Source organism: Typha latifolia, chromosome 2, assembly GCF_019914945.1.
Source record: "Typha latifolia isolate L0001 chromosome 2, TyphaL0001v2, whole genome shotgun sequence".
NCBI classification, from domain to species: Eukaryota; Viridiplantae; Streptophyta; class Magnoliopsida; order Poales; family Typhaceae; genus Typha; species Typha latifolia.
The window spans coordinates 5,652,312-5,669,460 of record NC_133087.1 but is presented as its reverse complement, the minus strand read 5'-3'; the positions used below and the strand labels follow the sequence as shown (position 1 = coordinate 5,669,460).

General features: G+C 35.2%; 2 protein-coding genes across 3 annotated transcripts; both read left to right on the top strand.

The window, feature by feature from the left end:
• The first annotated feature begins 2,555 nt into the window (after nucleotides 1-2,555).
• LOC140781088 (uncharacterized) lies at nucleotides 2,556-7,782 on the top strand. Its single transcript, XM_073126886.1, has 3 exons — nucleotides 2,556-2,862; nucleotides 2,950-3,068; nucleotides 7,353-7,782. The coding sequence occupies exons 1-3, from the start codon at nucleotides 2,717-2,719 to the stop codon at nucleotides 7,370-7,372; spliced, it is 285 nt and encodes a 94-aa protein (XP_072982987.1). The 5' UTR covers nucleotides 2,556-2,716; the 3' UTR covers nucleotides 7,373-7,782.
• A 1,949-nt stretch (nucleotides 7,783-9,731) lies between these two features.
• LOC140782677 (proteinaceous RNase P 1, chloroplastic/mitochondrial-like) lies at nucleotides 9,732-16,924 on the top strand. Of its 2 annotated transcripts, XM_073129375.1 has the most exons (7): nucleotides 9,733-11,468; nucleotides 11,877-11,966; nucleotides 12,055-12,236; nucleotides 14,010-14,130; nucleotides 15,114-15,182; nucleotides 15,740-15,866; nucleotides 16,520-16,924. In XM_073129375.1, exons 1-6 carry the CDS (start codon nucleotides 9,858-9,860, stop codon nucleotides 15,848-15,850), a joined length of 2,184 nt encoding a protein of 727 aa, XP_072985476.1. In that variant the 5' UTR covers nucleotides 9,733-9,857; the 3' UTR covers nucleotides 15,851-15,866; nucleotides 16,520-16,924. The 2 variants fall into 2 exon arrangements, 1 of the variants encoding a protein (XP_072985476.1); XR_012107927.1 differs by lacking the exons at nucleotides 15,114-15,182; nucleotides 15,740-15,866; nucleotides 16,520-16,924 and adding an exon at nucleotides 13,811-13,914 and having other exon boundaries at nucleotides 9,732-11,468.
• Nucleotides 16,925-17,149: the final 225 nt, after the last annotated feature.

Here is a 17,149-nt window from a genome sequence, read left to right as displayed (position 1 = left end):
AAGAGAAGGTAGGAGGAGGAAGGAAAGACTGAGGCGGGAGGAGGAAGGAGGGAGGAGTGTTAAGTGGGGATGATGAGGAGGGAGGAGTGTGAAGTGGGGATGATGAGGAGGGAGTAGGGTTGGGTTTAGTTGGTTAGTTGATTTGGGTCGGGTTTACTTGGTTAGTAGATTGGTTTGGGTTTAGTTGATTAGTTCAACCAGTGATTCACTAATGGGATTGCTAATTTTTAAAAATTATTTACATAATATATAAATAGATCTAAATAATTCGAATATCTATAAAAGTAGTATAATTATATATATATCCCTCAAAACAAATCTTATTTATATAGATACCCTCCTAATTATTTTCAAGTTAAGTTATTAATATAAAAAGATAAAAATACTATTAACTAAGAGAAATACTTGCAAAATAAGAATAAGCATATTTTGTCTTTTTATATTTAAATTTTTAAAATTTTAATAGTAGTTTATTCCAAGTAGTATTCATGCAAAAAATAAGGATTTAAAAAAGCATGTGTAAAAAATTTGTATTTTGAGATATATATATATATATATATATATATATATATATGAACTTTAGATAGACATACAAACAAATAAAGGACTTTTCAAGGGTATATGTGCAAAAATAATAATTTTAAAACAAAAGAAATGTTATAGACTAAATATTTTTAAAATTTTAGGACTGAAGTACCATTAGGATATATAATAGAATAATTAAATATTAAAGATAATTATATAATTTTGTAAAAATAGTTGACATATTTGTCAAAAACCACCCAAGTTGATATGAGCTACACTCGAGCCGAGCTGAACTTGAGCAGGTCGTCTATATAGATACCCTCGTGATTATTTTCAAGTTAAGTTACTTAATATGAAAAAAAAAGGAGAGGAGGGAGGAAGCTCATCAGTGTTGCTGGGTGGTGGAGGTGGCAACGACAGTTCCAGGGATGACAACGAAAATTTGAGAGGAGAAATTTGAGAGCGATAAAGTGCTACCAGAGAGAGAGAGAGAGAGAGAATAGATAGAGGCGGTGGGGGAAGTCGGTGGAGTGTGGTGGCGACAGTTGGCGCTTACCATAGCCAACTAACCTAAACCAATTGGCTAGGCTAGTGACCAGATGTGCATGGCACCCCCAAATCCTAGCACAACTTCATGGGCACGAGGCTAACCACGTCGTGCCTATGTAATTCTTTTTTTAATTGTTTTGGGGCTAGGTTGTTATATATTTGCAACATGGCTACCCATTTGGTGAATCTTGTAGAGTTGCTTGGATCAAAAGCAAAGAGCACTGTAGCACAATACAACTCAGTAGTCTAAAATTGGATAATGGCCTTGCAGAAGGGAAATGAAATGGAGCAAAAGAAGCCAAACTTCAATGTAAAGACCTGCACAATGATGAAAATGAAGGACATGTTGATGGAGATGTTGATGTTTCGCCCTATGGAATAGATCACTAGAGGGAATACTTTTGGGGATTAACCATCGCGATAACTAAGGAGGTCATGAGTTCAACTTCAACCCTAAATAATATTGTGGAGAAAATGTTTGGTGGTTTGGTAGCTTGGCTTGATTCGGTTGATGACTCGGTAGTGTAACAACTTTGAGCAAATCTCGGCGACATTTGGTTCGGAGCAATTATTCGGCAACACATATGGTTTAAACCTAAACTAGGTAGCTAAAATTTTGTTGGGGTCTAAATGTCTCTATATCTAGGGAGGGTTAGCTTTTTGTCCAATCTATATCTAGCCTTCAGACTCATAAATGATTAAGAAAAAAAAAGAACATTTGGATCGGTCGGCTAGTCCACATTGCATTCCATCTCTTCTCGTAATCATAGTTTAGAGGCAATAAATAAATAAGAAAAATGTTATAGTAATTTAGAGAATGCAGTATGACTTTGTAAAGTTATCACTTTTATCTCAATGCTTTCGATGCACTAAAATTAGAATTTTATAAATAGAGGGTTAAACTCTAATATAGAGACAAATAAAATATAGATATAATAGAAGTGGTGTTCTTAGAAGACTAAAGATAAGATCAATGCTAATTGCCCTATTTTCTTATGTGCAACAAAGAAGAGGAACTTCCATTCTCATTACTTTTGTTATCAAACCAATGTTTTATTAGTTTACGTTTGGCTTCTAACTAACTAAAGCCACAAGTGGAGTTATGACTATCCCAAAGTCTACGAAAATGGCAATCACTTGCTTCATTCGTCCGTACTACCATTACAATTAAACAATGGGTAAGTATGAGTCTCGCCTATTTACTAAATTAGATAATATTTTAAGAGAAAAAAAATTACCAAATGAGAACTAAATAAGATTAAAAAAAAGATAAATTTAAAAATAAAACAACCATCTGACAGTAAAATTCCCTTTAATCTTAATGATGCCGTTGTTTTGGACGGAAAAAAAAAGAGATCTTTTACACACTGAGAGCTGAAATATTAGGTACTTAAATTATGGATTACGGATAATAACTACGTAATACGTTTTCAACTGTAATGTATTATGTATATTAACTACCTAATAACATTAGTTCAATTAGAATGTAGATAGGTAGAGCCGTTGACGTTTAACGGATGGTTGCCGGCTTGCGGAATGAGTTGAGTTGACGTCATTAGAAATTCGAACTCAGGAGTCAGGAAGCCTTGCAAAACCCTGTCTAACAGGAGGAGGAGGTAAAAAAGAAGAGAAAGATAGAAACATGGCGGCTTCCCCTCTGCTGGTTCGATCTAGGGTTTCGGCTCGTGCAATTTCGTCCATTATCAGATTCCCCGCCTCCAAGAAATCATTCGGATTCGAGGTGCCCCCATCGCTGCCGACCTCGCGGCGCGTTTCTTGCATCCAAAGGTGCAAGCTGTCGACTTGGTTGATCCATTTTTAGTTTTGTTGACTGGAACTTGGGCAAGTAAGCATGCGTAGTGTTTTGATTCCTAGGTTACCATTGATCTCGGCGAGTTTGTTGTCGATGCTTCCACTCCACACCGCGATTGCTTCTGCTCGGTTGAGATCTATTCTCTCCGCGGAGTCCCAGGCCTGGGGAATGATCCCTCAAGGTAGTATTCCCATTTGTTCTCTCTTTCCCGTCTTCACGTTTTTGTTGGTTTAATTCTTGGTTTGTTTTAGATTTTTTTTTACTTGAAGATAGAAAATGTAGTATGCTTCATTATGCTCACACTCACTCAGTTAAAGCTTTTCTTGGGACCTTGGCAAGATTTAATTTTCTAAAAACATTGCATTATAACAAATTGAAACTGAGCACAATAATTAAATAAATGTAATGTGCAGTGAATATATGAAGTTATTATCTAATTAAGTTCTTTAATTGTTACAGGCTCTTGCCTTATGAAAAATTATAAATAACAATAAATAAATAATAATTTTAATATGCACATACTAATATGAAATAATATTTTGATTAAGTGCTTTGATTGATGCTGCTGCTTGATCACCATTTCTAGGATTGAAAATTTCCGCAATAAATTTGGGTCTTATGTATGAAAAATCGAAATAGTTTTTGATTTTGATCACTTATTTTCTTTATTTCACCCTTTAGAGCTAACTAAATTTCAGTTATATATCAGTGTATCCTATTAGTGTAGTAAATTTTGTAAATAATACAAATATTTGTGGTTCTCTGTAAAATGACACAATAAATGGGTGAGTTTGCAAAAATTAAAATTTTGTTTGGTTTTGTATGTACAAATACTAGGTGGAGCCTATCTAAAATCTAAATGGATAATTGTGGAGGAGGTATCTCTCCCGTTGCATGCGCAAAAAGCTTTCAAAAACAAAAAGCTAATAAATATTGCAGTAGAAAAAAAATGGTCCAATGGGCCTGGGGACGTGAAAATTTCCCTTAATTGAGGAGAGGCGATTGCCCCCCTCGCCCCATCCCTCCACTAGTACCCGCAAATGGTTTCCGCATTGCTTGCTTTGATTGATTAGAAACATAAACCAAATGTCTTAAAGGTTTTGAGTTGTACATAAGAAATTACAAAATACTTTGAGATGGTTTGGCCATGTGAAAAGGTGAGCAAAATACACCCGTACCCACAGGTAGTTAATCAGTTGAGATAGAACGAGGGAATAAGCAGTATTAAAAGACATGATAGGCACTTAACAAAAATATTATATTAAATAGAGGAATGGAAGAAAAGGGCCTGGCAGAACCCAAATATGGGACTAGTGGCTTGTTGTGGGTGGTGCTATTGTGGTACAAACCAGCTAGTTTTACTAGAGTTTAGCATGTAGAGAATAGAATTTGTTGCAGCTCCTCTAAAATTCATGTTTCAAATTGATCTAGTATAATTATTTTTCTCTATTGCGTGTGTTGAATATCGTTTGGTGGAGTAAACAAACATGCCTATCTTATTTTAGATCGTTCCAAATACTGGAGATGTATTATTTTTCCTGTAGGAGGGAAAGTTTATGTGGTCCTTTCAGATGGATTTTGGTCATGGGTCAAATGACATAACATTTTGGAGAACTCAGTGTGTACACACTTGTTGCTAGCATATTGGATAAAATGTGCTCCTTTTGAAATGTAGTTAGCATATTGGTGTTCTATGTGAAAGTACCAAGTCACCCTTCATTTGAATTTGCATATGATTGCTAACCAGGTCAGCTTCTAGTTGTATTCCATTATTACTTGTAGATTGTTTTTTTCCTTTCTCTGTTTAGAAAATTGAGAAAACTGTTTTTTTACATGTTTTACCAAACTTTTGGTGATTTTTTCTTTTTGATATATCAATTAACTGTAACCTTCTCTACCAAAAGTATTGAAATTTTAGTGGTTTTATGTCATTTTTGGATTGTCACTTGTCATTGACTGGTGCCAATAGCCTATAAGCATGGCGGATGCTGCTTTGTGCTGATCAGCACAAATGGCATGGCAATTACCAGTTGCCACTATGATAACATAGAAGGAATGTCTACATGATAAATTAGAGATGGTACCTTGAGATCTGGGATAAGGAAGTAATTATTTTTCAGTTCAAGTTGCTGTTAGTGGGAAAAGAGGACCAAGGTAGTCTGATCAAAATAAAACCCATTATAGCCAATAGATTCATGAAGACTTGGTCTTACATAGAGTCAGCATTGGAAGGAATATATGTGCTCAACTCCAGCTGGTTGAGTCTAAGTCTTTAATCTTTATCTTTGTCTTCTTGCAATTTTATTCTATTCCTAGATGTGCTGGATTATTGCGAGCTTGGTAGCCTATTCTTGGGTGCTTCGGATGTGAATCACATTTTGGTGCTTAGCAATTGTAGAATTTCTATGAGAAGAGAATGTAAAGTTATAATATGTTAAAATTTTCATTAGGAGATTTCTATGATTCTATTGTGATATTCCGCTAGAGCAAAGCTGACAATTTTGATGATTGATTACTTAAATTGATAGTGTCATTCTCTTGTAACCAAATATTCCAGAAGTGGTCATGACCAGCAGCCATTGATCCCATACCATATTATCAATAATAACAGTTTTCCAGTGTAATTATTCATTAACTAATGGGAGTTTGAGCATCAGGAGCTTTATTTTTCTTCATGACTTGTTATATTTGTTGTCTGCTAACAATCATTATGAAATGTCTAGTTCAGGAACGTATGCTCATGAAGTAAATCATGAACTGTTGGATATCAGAGTTTCTAAAATCATCATGATTTTATAAATATGAATTTATTGGAGATATGCTAGTTAATTGTGGTCATGGCTCATGATAATACATCAAGAACTGTTTTATTTCATAATGGTCAAATACTTCAACACCTCAAAAGTGCGCCTAATGCACTGGCCAGTGGGCAAGAGCTGTTTAACATCATAAGCTTGCTTGTGTTAGTTGCCAGATTGCTTCCCTAATTCGAACCAAGGGCATTGGGTAAACTTTTACTGTCACACCAAGTGATATTAGCACGATATCAACTATTACCCGCCTTGGGGCTCACTTTTCATTCAGTATTGGTGTAATCTGAGATATCTGCATTTCAAATATTTAAGGTATCCTTTTGCATTCATTATCTGGCTTTTAGTGACAGGTTTTTCTTTTTTCTGTCAGTATGGCAGGATTTCTGTAAACTGTAACAATGGAACTGCTGTTGCTATTATCCTGTCACCTCAGATGTTCTCTATTTAATTGTAAATGCGTGTATTAAAGTATTATCAGTCTCTCATAATTGAATATTGAGAATGAGTAATCTTTCAGTCTTCTATGATATTCATAGTTTTATAGCTTTTGTATGATGCCTACCTTAATCTTTTATTTATGCAAGATGGTTGCATAGTTTTGGTAAAAAAGATTGAAAGACAGAGAAATGAATCTTATAAAGATGAAAGTTGGAGTGAGAACATAATAAGGACATGATGTAGAAGTTTGGTCCTGTTATATTCTGTGAATCTCCTAGTTATATTCTGCTTTGTTGGATATACTAGTTCATCAGAAAGATGATTCTGTAGGTATCTGAAGGGTGCATGTTTTCCAACAATATATGGGCATTGTGGAACCTTTTCTCTCGGTCCAGAAAATATTTTATTTTTTTAAGTTAGTTATTTTTAATTTGCTACTGACTATCTTGCTTGTCTTGATTCTTTTCAAAATTCTCAGTCTATTCTTTTACTTGAAGTCCATACTTGTGGAAACATCTTAAGGCTCCTTTTGTTGCATTGTCAGTATTATTTCCCGCTCACATTTGCTTGTAATGGTGATCTTTCCCTATTCTTTTGGCCACCAAACATTAGTTGTTCTTATTTGGAACATTATCCTTTGGTACATTCACTTAATAGGTGTCAGTTTTTTGGAGGCATTTCCTCCAGTACTAAGGTTTAAGGAGCCTCTGAAAATTGCTTCAGACATTTCAACTCATTTTCAAGCTGAATAGTACAACCACATTCATTTTAGGTCCTTAGTTACTCAACCTTGTACCAGGGAAACATCTTTCTTGTGAAGAATCAGTCATCTTGAAGTGGCATCATTAACTAAAAAAGCTTTAATCTTTTTATAAACATGCATTTATATTTACGATTTTAATTATTTTTTCATCCTGAACACTGTTATCTAATTGTTCTGGATGTTCTGGCCTAGTTGCTTAATTTGTAATTTGACAAGGAAATGACATCTGTTTCATATTAGGAACTACTATTGTGACAGTAGCTGTTATTTGATCTGTGTATATCTGTCAATTGTTAACCTCTGGTGGCAAACATAATATCCGAAAGTGGTTGCTAACGTTACCACATTGGAAATGTTCAAGGATCTTAGCTCTGAGGCAGACATTTTTTATTTCTTTTGTTCATATGTTTATATAGTCACTCTAACGAATACTGGTTTTTCTCTTTTGCAGGAATCTCCATGCCTTTATGACATCATTAGGACACTTCTTGGCAAACTTTGAGACTTGTTTTAAAGGAGACAGACAGAGTAGATGACCTGTTTGTGATGCTATACTGTTCAACTTTCTGAAACTTTTTAAGCTCATGAAAAGCTGTCTTCTTGACACAGTAGTTCATCCGAAGAATTTTCGTCTCATTTTATTCCTCGCTTTTCTTCATTTTTGGTGTCGAAGTGCCATATGATGTCAAGATTATTTTACGACAAATAGATTGCATTTCTAATTCGTGGAATAATGCAACACTTCGAAAAAAAGAAGGAATTTAGGGGAAACTCTTCAGTCTATCTCCTGTTTGTGAAGAATTGTTGTAAAATCTCCACGGTTAGCAGTGACTAACTAAAGTATATTATCTTGTTCCTCGAAGCTATTGCCATTAAGTGAAGCAGTAATTCTTCTGATGCATTCATGCCAATGATCGAATTTAATCTACCTATACGAAGCGAGAAATGCATTACAATTTCTTGTTCCAACGTGAACACATTCACTACAGATAATTTTAAGATGCTGTACTATATTTGCTATCAGTGAATGAGTCAATGACATATAGATCATAGATGGCATCTTAAAAGTGATTTTAGCTTTACGAAGCTTTATTTTTCCTTCTTTTTGGTTGGTTATGCCACACTTTTTTTTAACTTTTTATTCGGTCCTTGTGAATATCAACACCAGAAAATGAATTTTTGATGTGTGTAATTTATGCTCCACTGTGGTAGAAAAATTACTCCTTTTTTGTTTAGAGTTGAAAATTGAAGTAAAGGCACAATCGCACGAACCCCAAGATTTCTTTGGGTTTTATTTTTTCCTTTTTTTTGGGTTAAATACTTCGGTTCCTACACTTCAACCATAGGATTGATTAATTTAACCTTATATATAAAAACAGTTATCAAATGGTTTCAACTTTCAAAAGAAGTAATCAAGGCATGTAAGGTTAGATCTAGTCATCTAAACCCAAAAATACTACTACGAGTTATAGATGCCAGCGAAGTTTGTATTTAATATTTTTTTCACCTATTTATAATTTACACACTACATTTTTAATATTTGCAAATATGAGTGGCTGGTTAACACTAATATCATTTAGTAGAAATATTTAATATTTTTTAAATATTAAAAATGCCCCCACCATTTTTAAGAACATAATAGATTTCATTTTCTCCTCTAATCTCAAATAGCAAGAAGGAATAGCTTGAATTCAGTCAAAAATTAAAGTGAGTTCTTTTTCAGCATCCTTTCTCCTATATTTTTTTTTACCTTGGATTTTCTAGGTAAGATATTTTTTAAAGGTCTTTTGGGTTATGTAAAGTATTTTGAGTTGGATAAAGGTATTTTAGCAATTTTTTAGTGTAGTTAAGTTAATTTATGAATTTGGTTATGTTGTGTACTGGGCTAAGAGGGGTTTATTTATAATGATGTTGGTGGGTGGTTAAACGGTGAAATAGGTAGAGATAATGAGATCTAAACGATAGAAATAGAATGAATGAAGATGATGATAGCATGTGGTAAATCTGTGATTTAAAAAGGAAGAAGAGGAGAAGATGATTGGCCCTTAAAAAATGGGGATTGATAAATGAGAAGGGAGGAGCTATCCAGCAGCTATGGTTTGAGAGAGAGGGTATAAGATGGTTGACCCTACAGGATTAGGGGAATCAACATTTGAAGAAGAAAGGAATGACATTGGTTTGAGAGGTAGGAGAAGATAGAATATGTTAATATTCTTTCATAATAAAAAAATTAAATGCCCTCTACATATTTAAAGGCTAAACAAAAATTAAAAAAATATTTAAATTAATCCTAACACAAAATGATTTCGGGGTTGGATATTCAAATCTACACTCTCAAGTTTAAGCATTCAAATGCAAGATTGCTCTCAGATTGGCGTGTTTGAACACCGTAGGTCAAGCATTTGAATGCCTCAACGAAGGCTGCTCTTAAATTGGAGCATTCAAATGCTGTTGGACAAAGACTACTCTTGAATTGGAGTACTTGAATATCGCTGGCCGGATGTTTGAACGCTTTAATGAAGATTGCTATCAGATTGGGGCGTTCAAATAGTATTAACCGGGTGTTCGACCATACGATCTCGAGGCTCAAAATTCTCCAAAATCAATAAACAACTAATACTATGATTAACATATTCAACTTAGCTAACCTAATCTCTCTTGTAAAGTGACCTGATTAGGCCTGAACCACACCAAGTTAAGTTTAGTTGATAGAACTAATAGCATGGTAGTTTTTTTATTTTTTTTTGCAAATATTTGATAGACGGAGAACGTGATTTGCAACTATTAAAAATATAGGGGGTAAATCGGCAATATGGATCTTCCACTTCCCACTCTCTCTCTAGTGCAAAAATGAAGCTCCTCTTGTAAACAAAATCTTATCCATAGACTCTGCAATCTTCCTTCTTCTATAAAAGCTTTCTTCCTTCTTATTCTCCTCTCTCATGGAAGCCTCCCCATGTACCACTATCACAGCATGGCTGTTTCCTTCTCCTCCAAATCTCTCCAAACTGAGCTTCTCTTCTCCACCACCACTCTCTCCCACTGTCCATCTCGATATGGCTTCAAAGCTCTCCCCTTTCGCCACTTCTGTGCACTCTCATCACCCAAACACGCTCTACTCCACGACTTCCCTCCTTTTTCTGCATCAAAATCTCATGCAGGCAAAGTAGCTGACAGAATAGCCCAAAGAAAAGTGACCCATGAAAGGAAAGGGAAGGATGAGGGAATTGAAGATGGTTTAGTTGGTCGTGAAGAGACAGTAGTATTCAGAGGTCGTAAACAGAGGAAAGAACCTAAAGACCGAGGTTTTAGGCGAAATAGAGAAATGGGTTCTTCTGGGTTGTCTTCTTCGAGGTCCAGAGATGAAATACAGGGCAGAAAGCCTAAAAGGATTGGAACTTTGGGTAAAACTGAGAGGAAAACAGAGGAAAAGGTGATGAAGAAGAGGAACAAGAAAGATAAGACCAATACGGCAGAAATTGAGCTGAGAGTCGGGTTAGACATGTGCTCTAAGAAAGGGAATGTGATGGGTGCTATTTCTCTTTTTGATTCTGCTATTAAGGATGGGATCCAATTGGAACAGTATCACTATAATGTGCTTCTGTATTTGTGTTCCTCTGCTGCTGTTGGGGTTGTACATCCTGCAAAAAGTGGTACTGGTGGTGGTGGCAGTAGTAGCAGTAGTCCTAGTGTGAAAGAAATCTCAAGCAATAAATCGTCAATAAAGCATTCTCAGGTGGGCGTGAATGGTGCCACAACAGAAGGTCAACATCTTCACACCATCAATCTTAAGGAAGGAATGAGTAGAGATTATTCTTTGAGTGAACAAAAGGGTAATGATGTTGGTATCCCAATCAGTGATGAAGTAAGGGACTATGCACGAACTAGGGGATTTGAGATCTTTGAGAAGATGTGTGTGGAGAAAGTTCCTATGAGTGAAGCAGCTTTAACATCAGTTGCTCGAATGGCAATGTCTATGAACAATGGAGACATGGCTTTTGAGATTGTAAAACATATGAAGGAACTGGGTATAACCCGAAGGCTGAGGTCATATGGTCCTGCTCTGATGACCTTCTGCAATAATGGTGATGTTGAGAAAGCTTTTGAGGTGGAAGCACACATGTTGGAATCAGGGGTTTACCCTGAAGAACCTGAATTGGAGGCACTTCTAAGAGTTAGTGTGGCAGCTTACCGAGGAGAAAAGGTTTATTATTTGCTCCACAAGCTTAGGACTAATGTAAGGCAGGTGTCTCCATCAATAGCAGATTTGATTGAGGCATGGTTTAGGAGTTCTACTGCATCTAGAGTAGGCAAAAGAAAATGTGATGGAAATTCTGTAGCACAAGCAATTGAAAATGGTGGAGGGGGGTGGCATGGTTTGGGTTGGTTGGGTAGGGGAAAATGGACTTTAGCTCGTACAAATGTTGATGCAGACGGAGTTTGTCTGGCCTGTGGTGAGAAATTAGTGACCATAGACCTTGATCCGGTTGATACTGAAAATTTTTCCTTGTCTGTAGCATCCATAGCCAGCAAGAGAGAAAGAAACTCAAGCTTTCAGAAATTCCAGGTACAAGTTCTTTTGCCCTTGAGAATTACCATTTCATTCTAATGGTTTCTTATTTCTTATGGAGGAAAGTATGATTAGACTTGCAGCTGCGTTCCTTATGCCATAGTGATTTCCCTGTAGTTAGCTTTGCCTGATGTGAATCCTTGTCTTCTTTCATATCTGTTCAGGTTCTTTTATTTTCCTTTTCCTCCTCAGGCTGCTAGTGAAATGTCCATATATCTTGATAAACATGAAAGCTGTGAACAAATTATACGTTGACCTCAGAAGCTACTTTTCTGTTTTCTTCCTCTCCTTTTCTTATGTTTAATATAGTCATTTTTAATCTCTGGACGTAAAAAAGGTTGAATCATTTCTTTTGGACTATATTCGTTTATGCTGTCGATTGACTGCATTCTCTTCTTCTTATAGAAATGGTTAGACTACTATGGCCCATTTGAAGCTGTTGTTGATGCTGCCAACATTGGTCTCTTCAGCCAAAGACAGTTCTCACTAAAGAAGGTATATAGTAACTTATAAGTTGCAATGGCGTCTGATTATTAGAATTGCTTGTATATCTGTTACTTAGCCTCATCTTTTCAATATGCAGGTAAATGCTGTTGTCAATGGTATACGCCAGAAACTTCCATCGAAGAAATGGCCATTGATAATTGTGCATAACAGACGACTCAGCGGAGACAAGATGGAGGAACCTCTAAGTAGCAAGCTGATAGAAAAATGGAAGAACGCAGATGCTATTTATGCAACTCCAACAGGATCAAATGATGATTGGTGAGACTGTCTTAACTCATGACAATCTTGTTCTTGAAATCTTTTTATTTGACAGGCATTTTTAGAAATCAGGAATAAAACCAAATACTCCATAATATCCATCTTCTTCAGGATGATATTATGATCTTAACTTGCCTAGATTGCGATAATGTGTTGACTGTGTTGTTGAATATGGAGCAAGAAGTTTGTTTTAGCTATGTTAGAACTCAATACATAAAATAATCATAAATGATGCTGCTGATTGCAGAAGCAGCATCATTTAATGCACAAACCAGTAAACATTTGACAAGTGTAATATTGTTGCTTGAGATTTATATGGACTGATGTAAAAAGGATATGTATGGATATATCCCTCTTTGTGGAGAAGATTTACATCAAGTAGAAAAACTAAAGTTCTGTTTGGTTTGAGGCTAAGCTCCGAACTTAATTAGTTGGTCTCATTTTTTAATTTTAATTTTTTGAAGAATAAACTTGGTTAGATATAAAAGAAATAAAAACATGTTTGGTTATTGAACTATGTTAGGAGTCCCTTAATCAATTCAGGGGGAATCTCTGAACTCAAAGCAAACAAGGCCTAAAATCCCTCTTGCTCCTCTGAATTCCCATCTTGGTTTTATTTCTTGGAATAATCTCTACTTATTTTAGTAATTTTATATGTTTTTGACATTATTTTGTTTTACGATCCTATAATAGTGCAGCGCTCCACTTATTTGCATTTGAAGTCCAGGGGTAAAAGGGAAACATGCAAAGATCTTTTAGGAGTACTTAAAGTTATAATGTTATAACGTTATAACGGTGAATAAAAAGATAATTTGGTTGCTTGAGATTATTTTGGAAGATCCTTGGGAAGAAAGAAGAAATACAAAGAGGGGAAGGCAGAGAAAGAGCATGAATTGGCACTTCTGTTAAAACTTAAGGTCTTGTTTGGTTTGAGGCTAAGCCCCGAAATTGATTAGTTAATCTTATTTCTTAGTTTTAATTTTTTGAAAAGTGAACTTGGTTAAATATAAAAAAGATAAAAAAATATTTGGTTACTGAACCAAGTTAGAAATCCTTGAACCAGTTCAGGAGGTGTTTCTAAACTCAAAACAAACAAGGCCTTAGTACCTAACTGTTTCCACTTTATTATGAGTTACAAGAATATAACGAACAAGGAGGATCTTAGTCCTCTTCATATCACAAGTGTATTATCTATGTCTTAACAAGTTCATATCTAAAGAAGTTGGGACTGTCTCATGCGGACATTCAAGAGATTTGTTCTCAGGTTTCATAAATGAAAAACATCTTCTATCCACACCTCTGCTTCCACAGTCCCCACAACAAAGATATAATTCTAAATTTTTCAGTACAGTTACAAAAAATTAAATTATGTATAACACAGTATAAATACACGCAAAACTGAGTAGGGAAAGCTGAACAAATGTAAATTTGGGACTATCAAATACAAAATTTTAGTTCTTTTATTTTTGGAAGACATCAACACAATCCTCCACAATCTACAGCTTAAATCACCGAAATTACTCAATGTGCAAGATCCTTTGAATTAAATGATTTATTAGTCCCTTGTTTCACAGGTCGATGTCCATTTTAGATGACTTTTAATACATCACTTGAAAGTGTCTTGACACCTATTTTTCTTGAAGCTCCTTTCTGTCCATCATATCAATACTGTTTTTATGTAAGTACTTTGTCAACTGAAATTGTTTTTATGAAAGTACTTTGTCACATTTTAGTTATTTTCTGAAGTTACTGTTGGAATAATATATGGTTCAGGTACTGGTTGTATGCAGCTATAAAATGTAAATGCTTAATGGTGACAAATGATGAAATGAGAGATCATGTATTCCAGCTTTTAGGAAATGATTTTTTTCCCAAATGGAAAGAAAGGCATCAGGTATGCATACATCTTTTTTTTTGGGACAATGAAAATCTTTTCAAAAAGTGGAAACTTTTTTTTACTTCTCTTTTTATCCTTATATGGCCAATAACACCTGTACTGTATATGCACACCACTGACTCACTGAGTTATTGGAGTATTACATATGTACTGAAATCTTTGGTACTAAATATATGTTCCTATGCAGGCCTGTTGTGGAAATATTTTACAAACTACCAAAAATGCCCTCCTCTTATTCTACATACATGTACTAGTCTATACCTTAAAACTCAGCTGTTTGTAGCATTAGGAACGGATGATGTTATGCGGGGCAGTGGGGGAGAGATGAGAGAACAATCAATGATCAGTAAGGAGTAGAAGACAGGTTGAATAATATAGGGAAGAGATTGAGTAAATGAAAGGTTACAGCTCACATGAAAAGCATAATTCAGAAGCTGACTTTAGATACATACTTTGGGAACTATAAAGGATTTGATGGCATATGCATAACTTATTAAAGTTGTGACACCAAATATTTAATATAGTGGCAGATATACAGTTTGAAACTATTTGAGTAGTATATATTATAAAATATTCTTATTTCAATGTTGCATGGAATATCTTCTAAATATGAGGCAGAAGATATGAGAAGTGAAATGGCACAAGCTGTGCTTGGAGTTAGAACTAGCATTCCGAACCTAATTCTTCATTCACTAAAACATTGATCTCCTGAGACACATGACAATGTTGGTTTTTTGGCCTACCCACATGCTGCCTGTGTCCTCTAAACTAAGATATGGGAGATTGAATTAAATATTTTACATTTAAAAAATTGAAAGCATATATCTCTTCTTAAAATTTATTCTTCCTCGGTGATGTTTGCCTGTTAACTCCTGTTCTTCTAACCTAGAGCACAATCTTTAAGGTTTGAGAAGTTTAATCTTGGTGTCTCATGTATTAGACAATGAATGGTCTACTCAAAAATTGTCTTCTCCTGATAGGTGCGCTTCAGTTTCCGAGATGGTGGCTTTGAGTTTCAAATGCCCCCTCCATGTTCTGTTGTTGTACAGGTTTGTTGCCAGCACTTTCATCGTCCTCATTGTTTATTATACTTTTAGATCTATGCAGAAAGTAAAGAGGAGTTCATGTCTGCTAGGTTGGCTTAATTTTTCTCCTGATGATGCTCACTTACCTAAATAGGTCATACCGAAGTTAATTTAACTAACTAAATTTATAGTAATTCTGACTTGCTTAAATATAGTTGATAAGATGGAGACCTACTGGAAGCACACATTAACCTAGGTACAGTAACGAGAATGTGAGCACCAAAATTATGATCAGATATCAAAGCACTATAAAAATTGAAATCTATTACCATTACCAATATTCTCTGACACATGGGAGAGTCATTTATGTAACTATGTTTCTTTGACATCTTGAGTTTCTCTTCTAGTATAATAGATTTTGATTAGAGATTGAATAGTAGGACATTCCCATTTCAAGACTTCCAGTGTAAAGAACTATAAATAGAGAAATAAAATTCCTTTGATGTGGCACCTGAAGTCAGCTAGATCTTCTCTCGGTAAGGTAACTAGTGTTCTGATAATTTTTTTTCTCTGAAACTCAGGAATCAGAGGAAGGTCATTGGCATATTCCTATCAGGTCCGAATGTGAATCTGAGAGAGAAAGAACATGGTTATGTGTGACACGTGCTAATTTGCGCACTATTAAAGAATGATCTACCCCACCAGAAGGTGAAATTCATACTTATTTATTTTGTATTACCAGTGAGACATGTTGAGATGGAGTTTTCAGTTAGACATCCTTATTTATTTTATCAAAATGGTACTTCAAGCATTTAAAAGAACAACTCATTAAATCTAAGTAAGCTACCAACAATATTTTATATAAGCCTGCAACTTAGCCCAAACATACCCAGCTTAAGAAAATTACATAACATTGGTTTGCTGTGGATCATTTGCTACATACTGCAACTAGTAATGTTTTCAACTTTAACGTTTCACATGAACAATGTTCATCTCAAAGGATATGCTTATTTCATAGTTCGCATGCATATGGATATAATGCAACCATTCATAAATTCCTGCATCTATGCCTCATTTACAAGAATATCTTGCTAGATAGATAGTTCAATTTCATATCTAAAGTAAGAACCATTTGGGTGCAACCATCTTCCTACTCCTATGCTAGTAACTTGATTTAGAAACTTAGCCAAAGGTAGAACCATGGAATGATCAATCATAAAAAATAGATAGTACTGCCAAAGTGTTTTTTTGTTGATTCTTTAAATTACGCCATGAAATGCATAAAAAACAGCCCGTGCACATTGCATGTACAGACACCTCAGGATATGGCAGTTTTGACTCTCTTCTTCTTTCTGGAACAGACAGCATATTTTGAGAAGGTGAATTGTGCTGCTGCATTTTCAATCAGAGAGGATTGTAATGCATTTCAAAGGAACATGATGGACACTGACTGTCATATCCATCATAAAATCATCTCTCTGCCAGGGAGGTGCCGGAAGAGAAATCTATGGCTGTCTGAATGACACAGGAAGAAGTTCTAAGCCATCACCAACAAACTTTATCATCCTCTCCACTCTCCAGCGCTTCAAGTCTAGTTGTGTGAGAAACAAAGTGCTGGAAAGCTTATGCTCCTGCAATCTTTCCCCACCTGCTGTATTTTGTATCGTTTGCCCACTATCAATTTATTTTGTTGCCAAGATTCCAAACATTCAAATATATGTTAGTCATCATTCTTTATACAATGTTATCATCAGGAATATATAATATTCATCAGGTGTTATGTCTACTCTTCAAAGAGCTAGACAAACTTTGGGTTTCAAAGAAGCTTCAATACTCTGCATATGGGAAACTTGTATAGCTAGAAGCTGAGGCTAAGCATATTAGGGTTCCCAATTGATGCTGCAACTTGGCTTGAGAGGATATTCACTGTAGTGCAGAAGTCCTGAGAATTTTCTACAGTCTTGGGCTGTTTATTTATTTGCCAGGCATCT

Bases quoted from the DNA above. Each gene is read 5' to 3' on its own strand.
- LOC140782677 (XM_073129375.1), top strand. From the start codon at position 9,858: ATGTACCACTATCACAGCATGGCTGTTTCCTTCTCCTCCAAATCTCTC. The intron at 12,237-14,009 runs GTGAGACTGTCT...TATATGGTTCAG, and splicing joins ACAGGATCAAATGATGATTG to GTACTGGTTGTATGCAGCTA. The intron at 15,183-15,739 runs GTTTGTTGCCAG...TCTGAAACTCAG, and splicing joins CATGTTCTGTTGTTGTACAG to GAATCAGAGGAAGGTCATTG.
- LOC140781088 (XM_073126886.1), top strand. From the start codon at position 2,717: ATGGCGGCTTCCCCTCTGCTGGTTCGATCTAGGGTTTCGGCTCGTGCA. The intron at 2,863-2,949 runs GTGCAAGCTGTC...TTTGATTCCTAG, and splicing joins CGCGTTTCTTGCATCCAAAG to GTTACCATTGATCTCGGCGA. The intron at 3,069-7,352 runs GTAGTATTCCCA...TCTCTTTTGCAG, and splicing joins CTGGGGAATGATCCCTCAAG to GAATCTCCATGCCTTTATGA.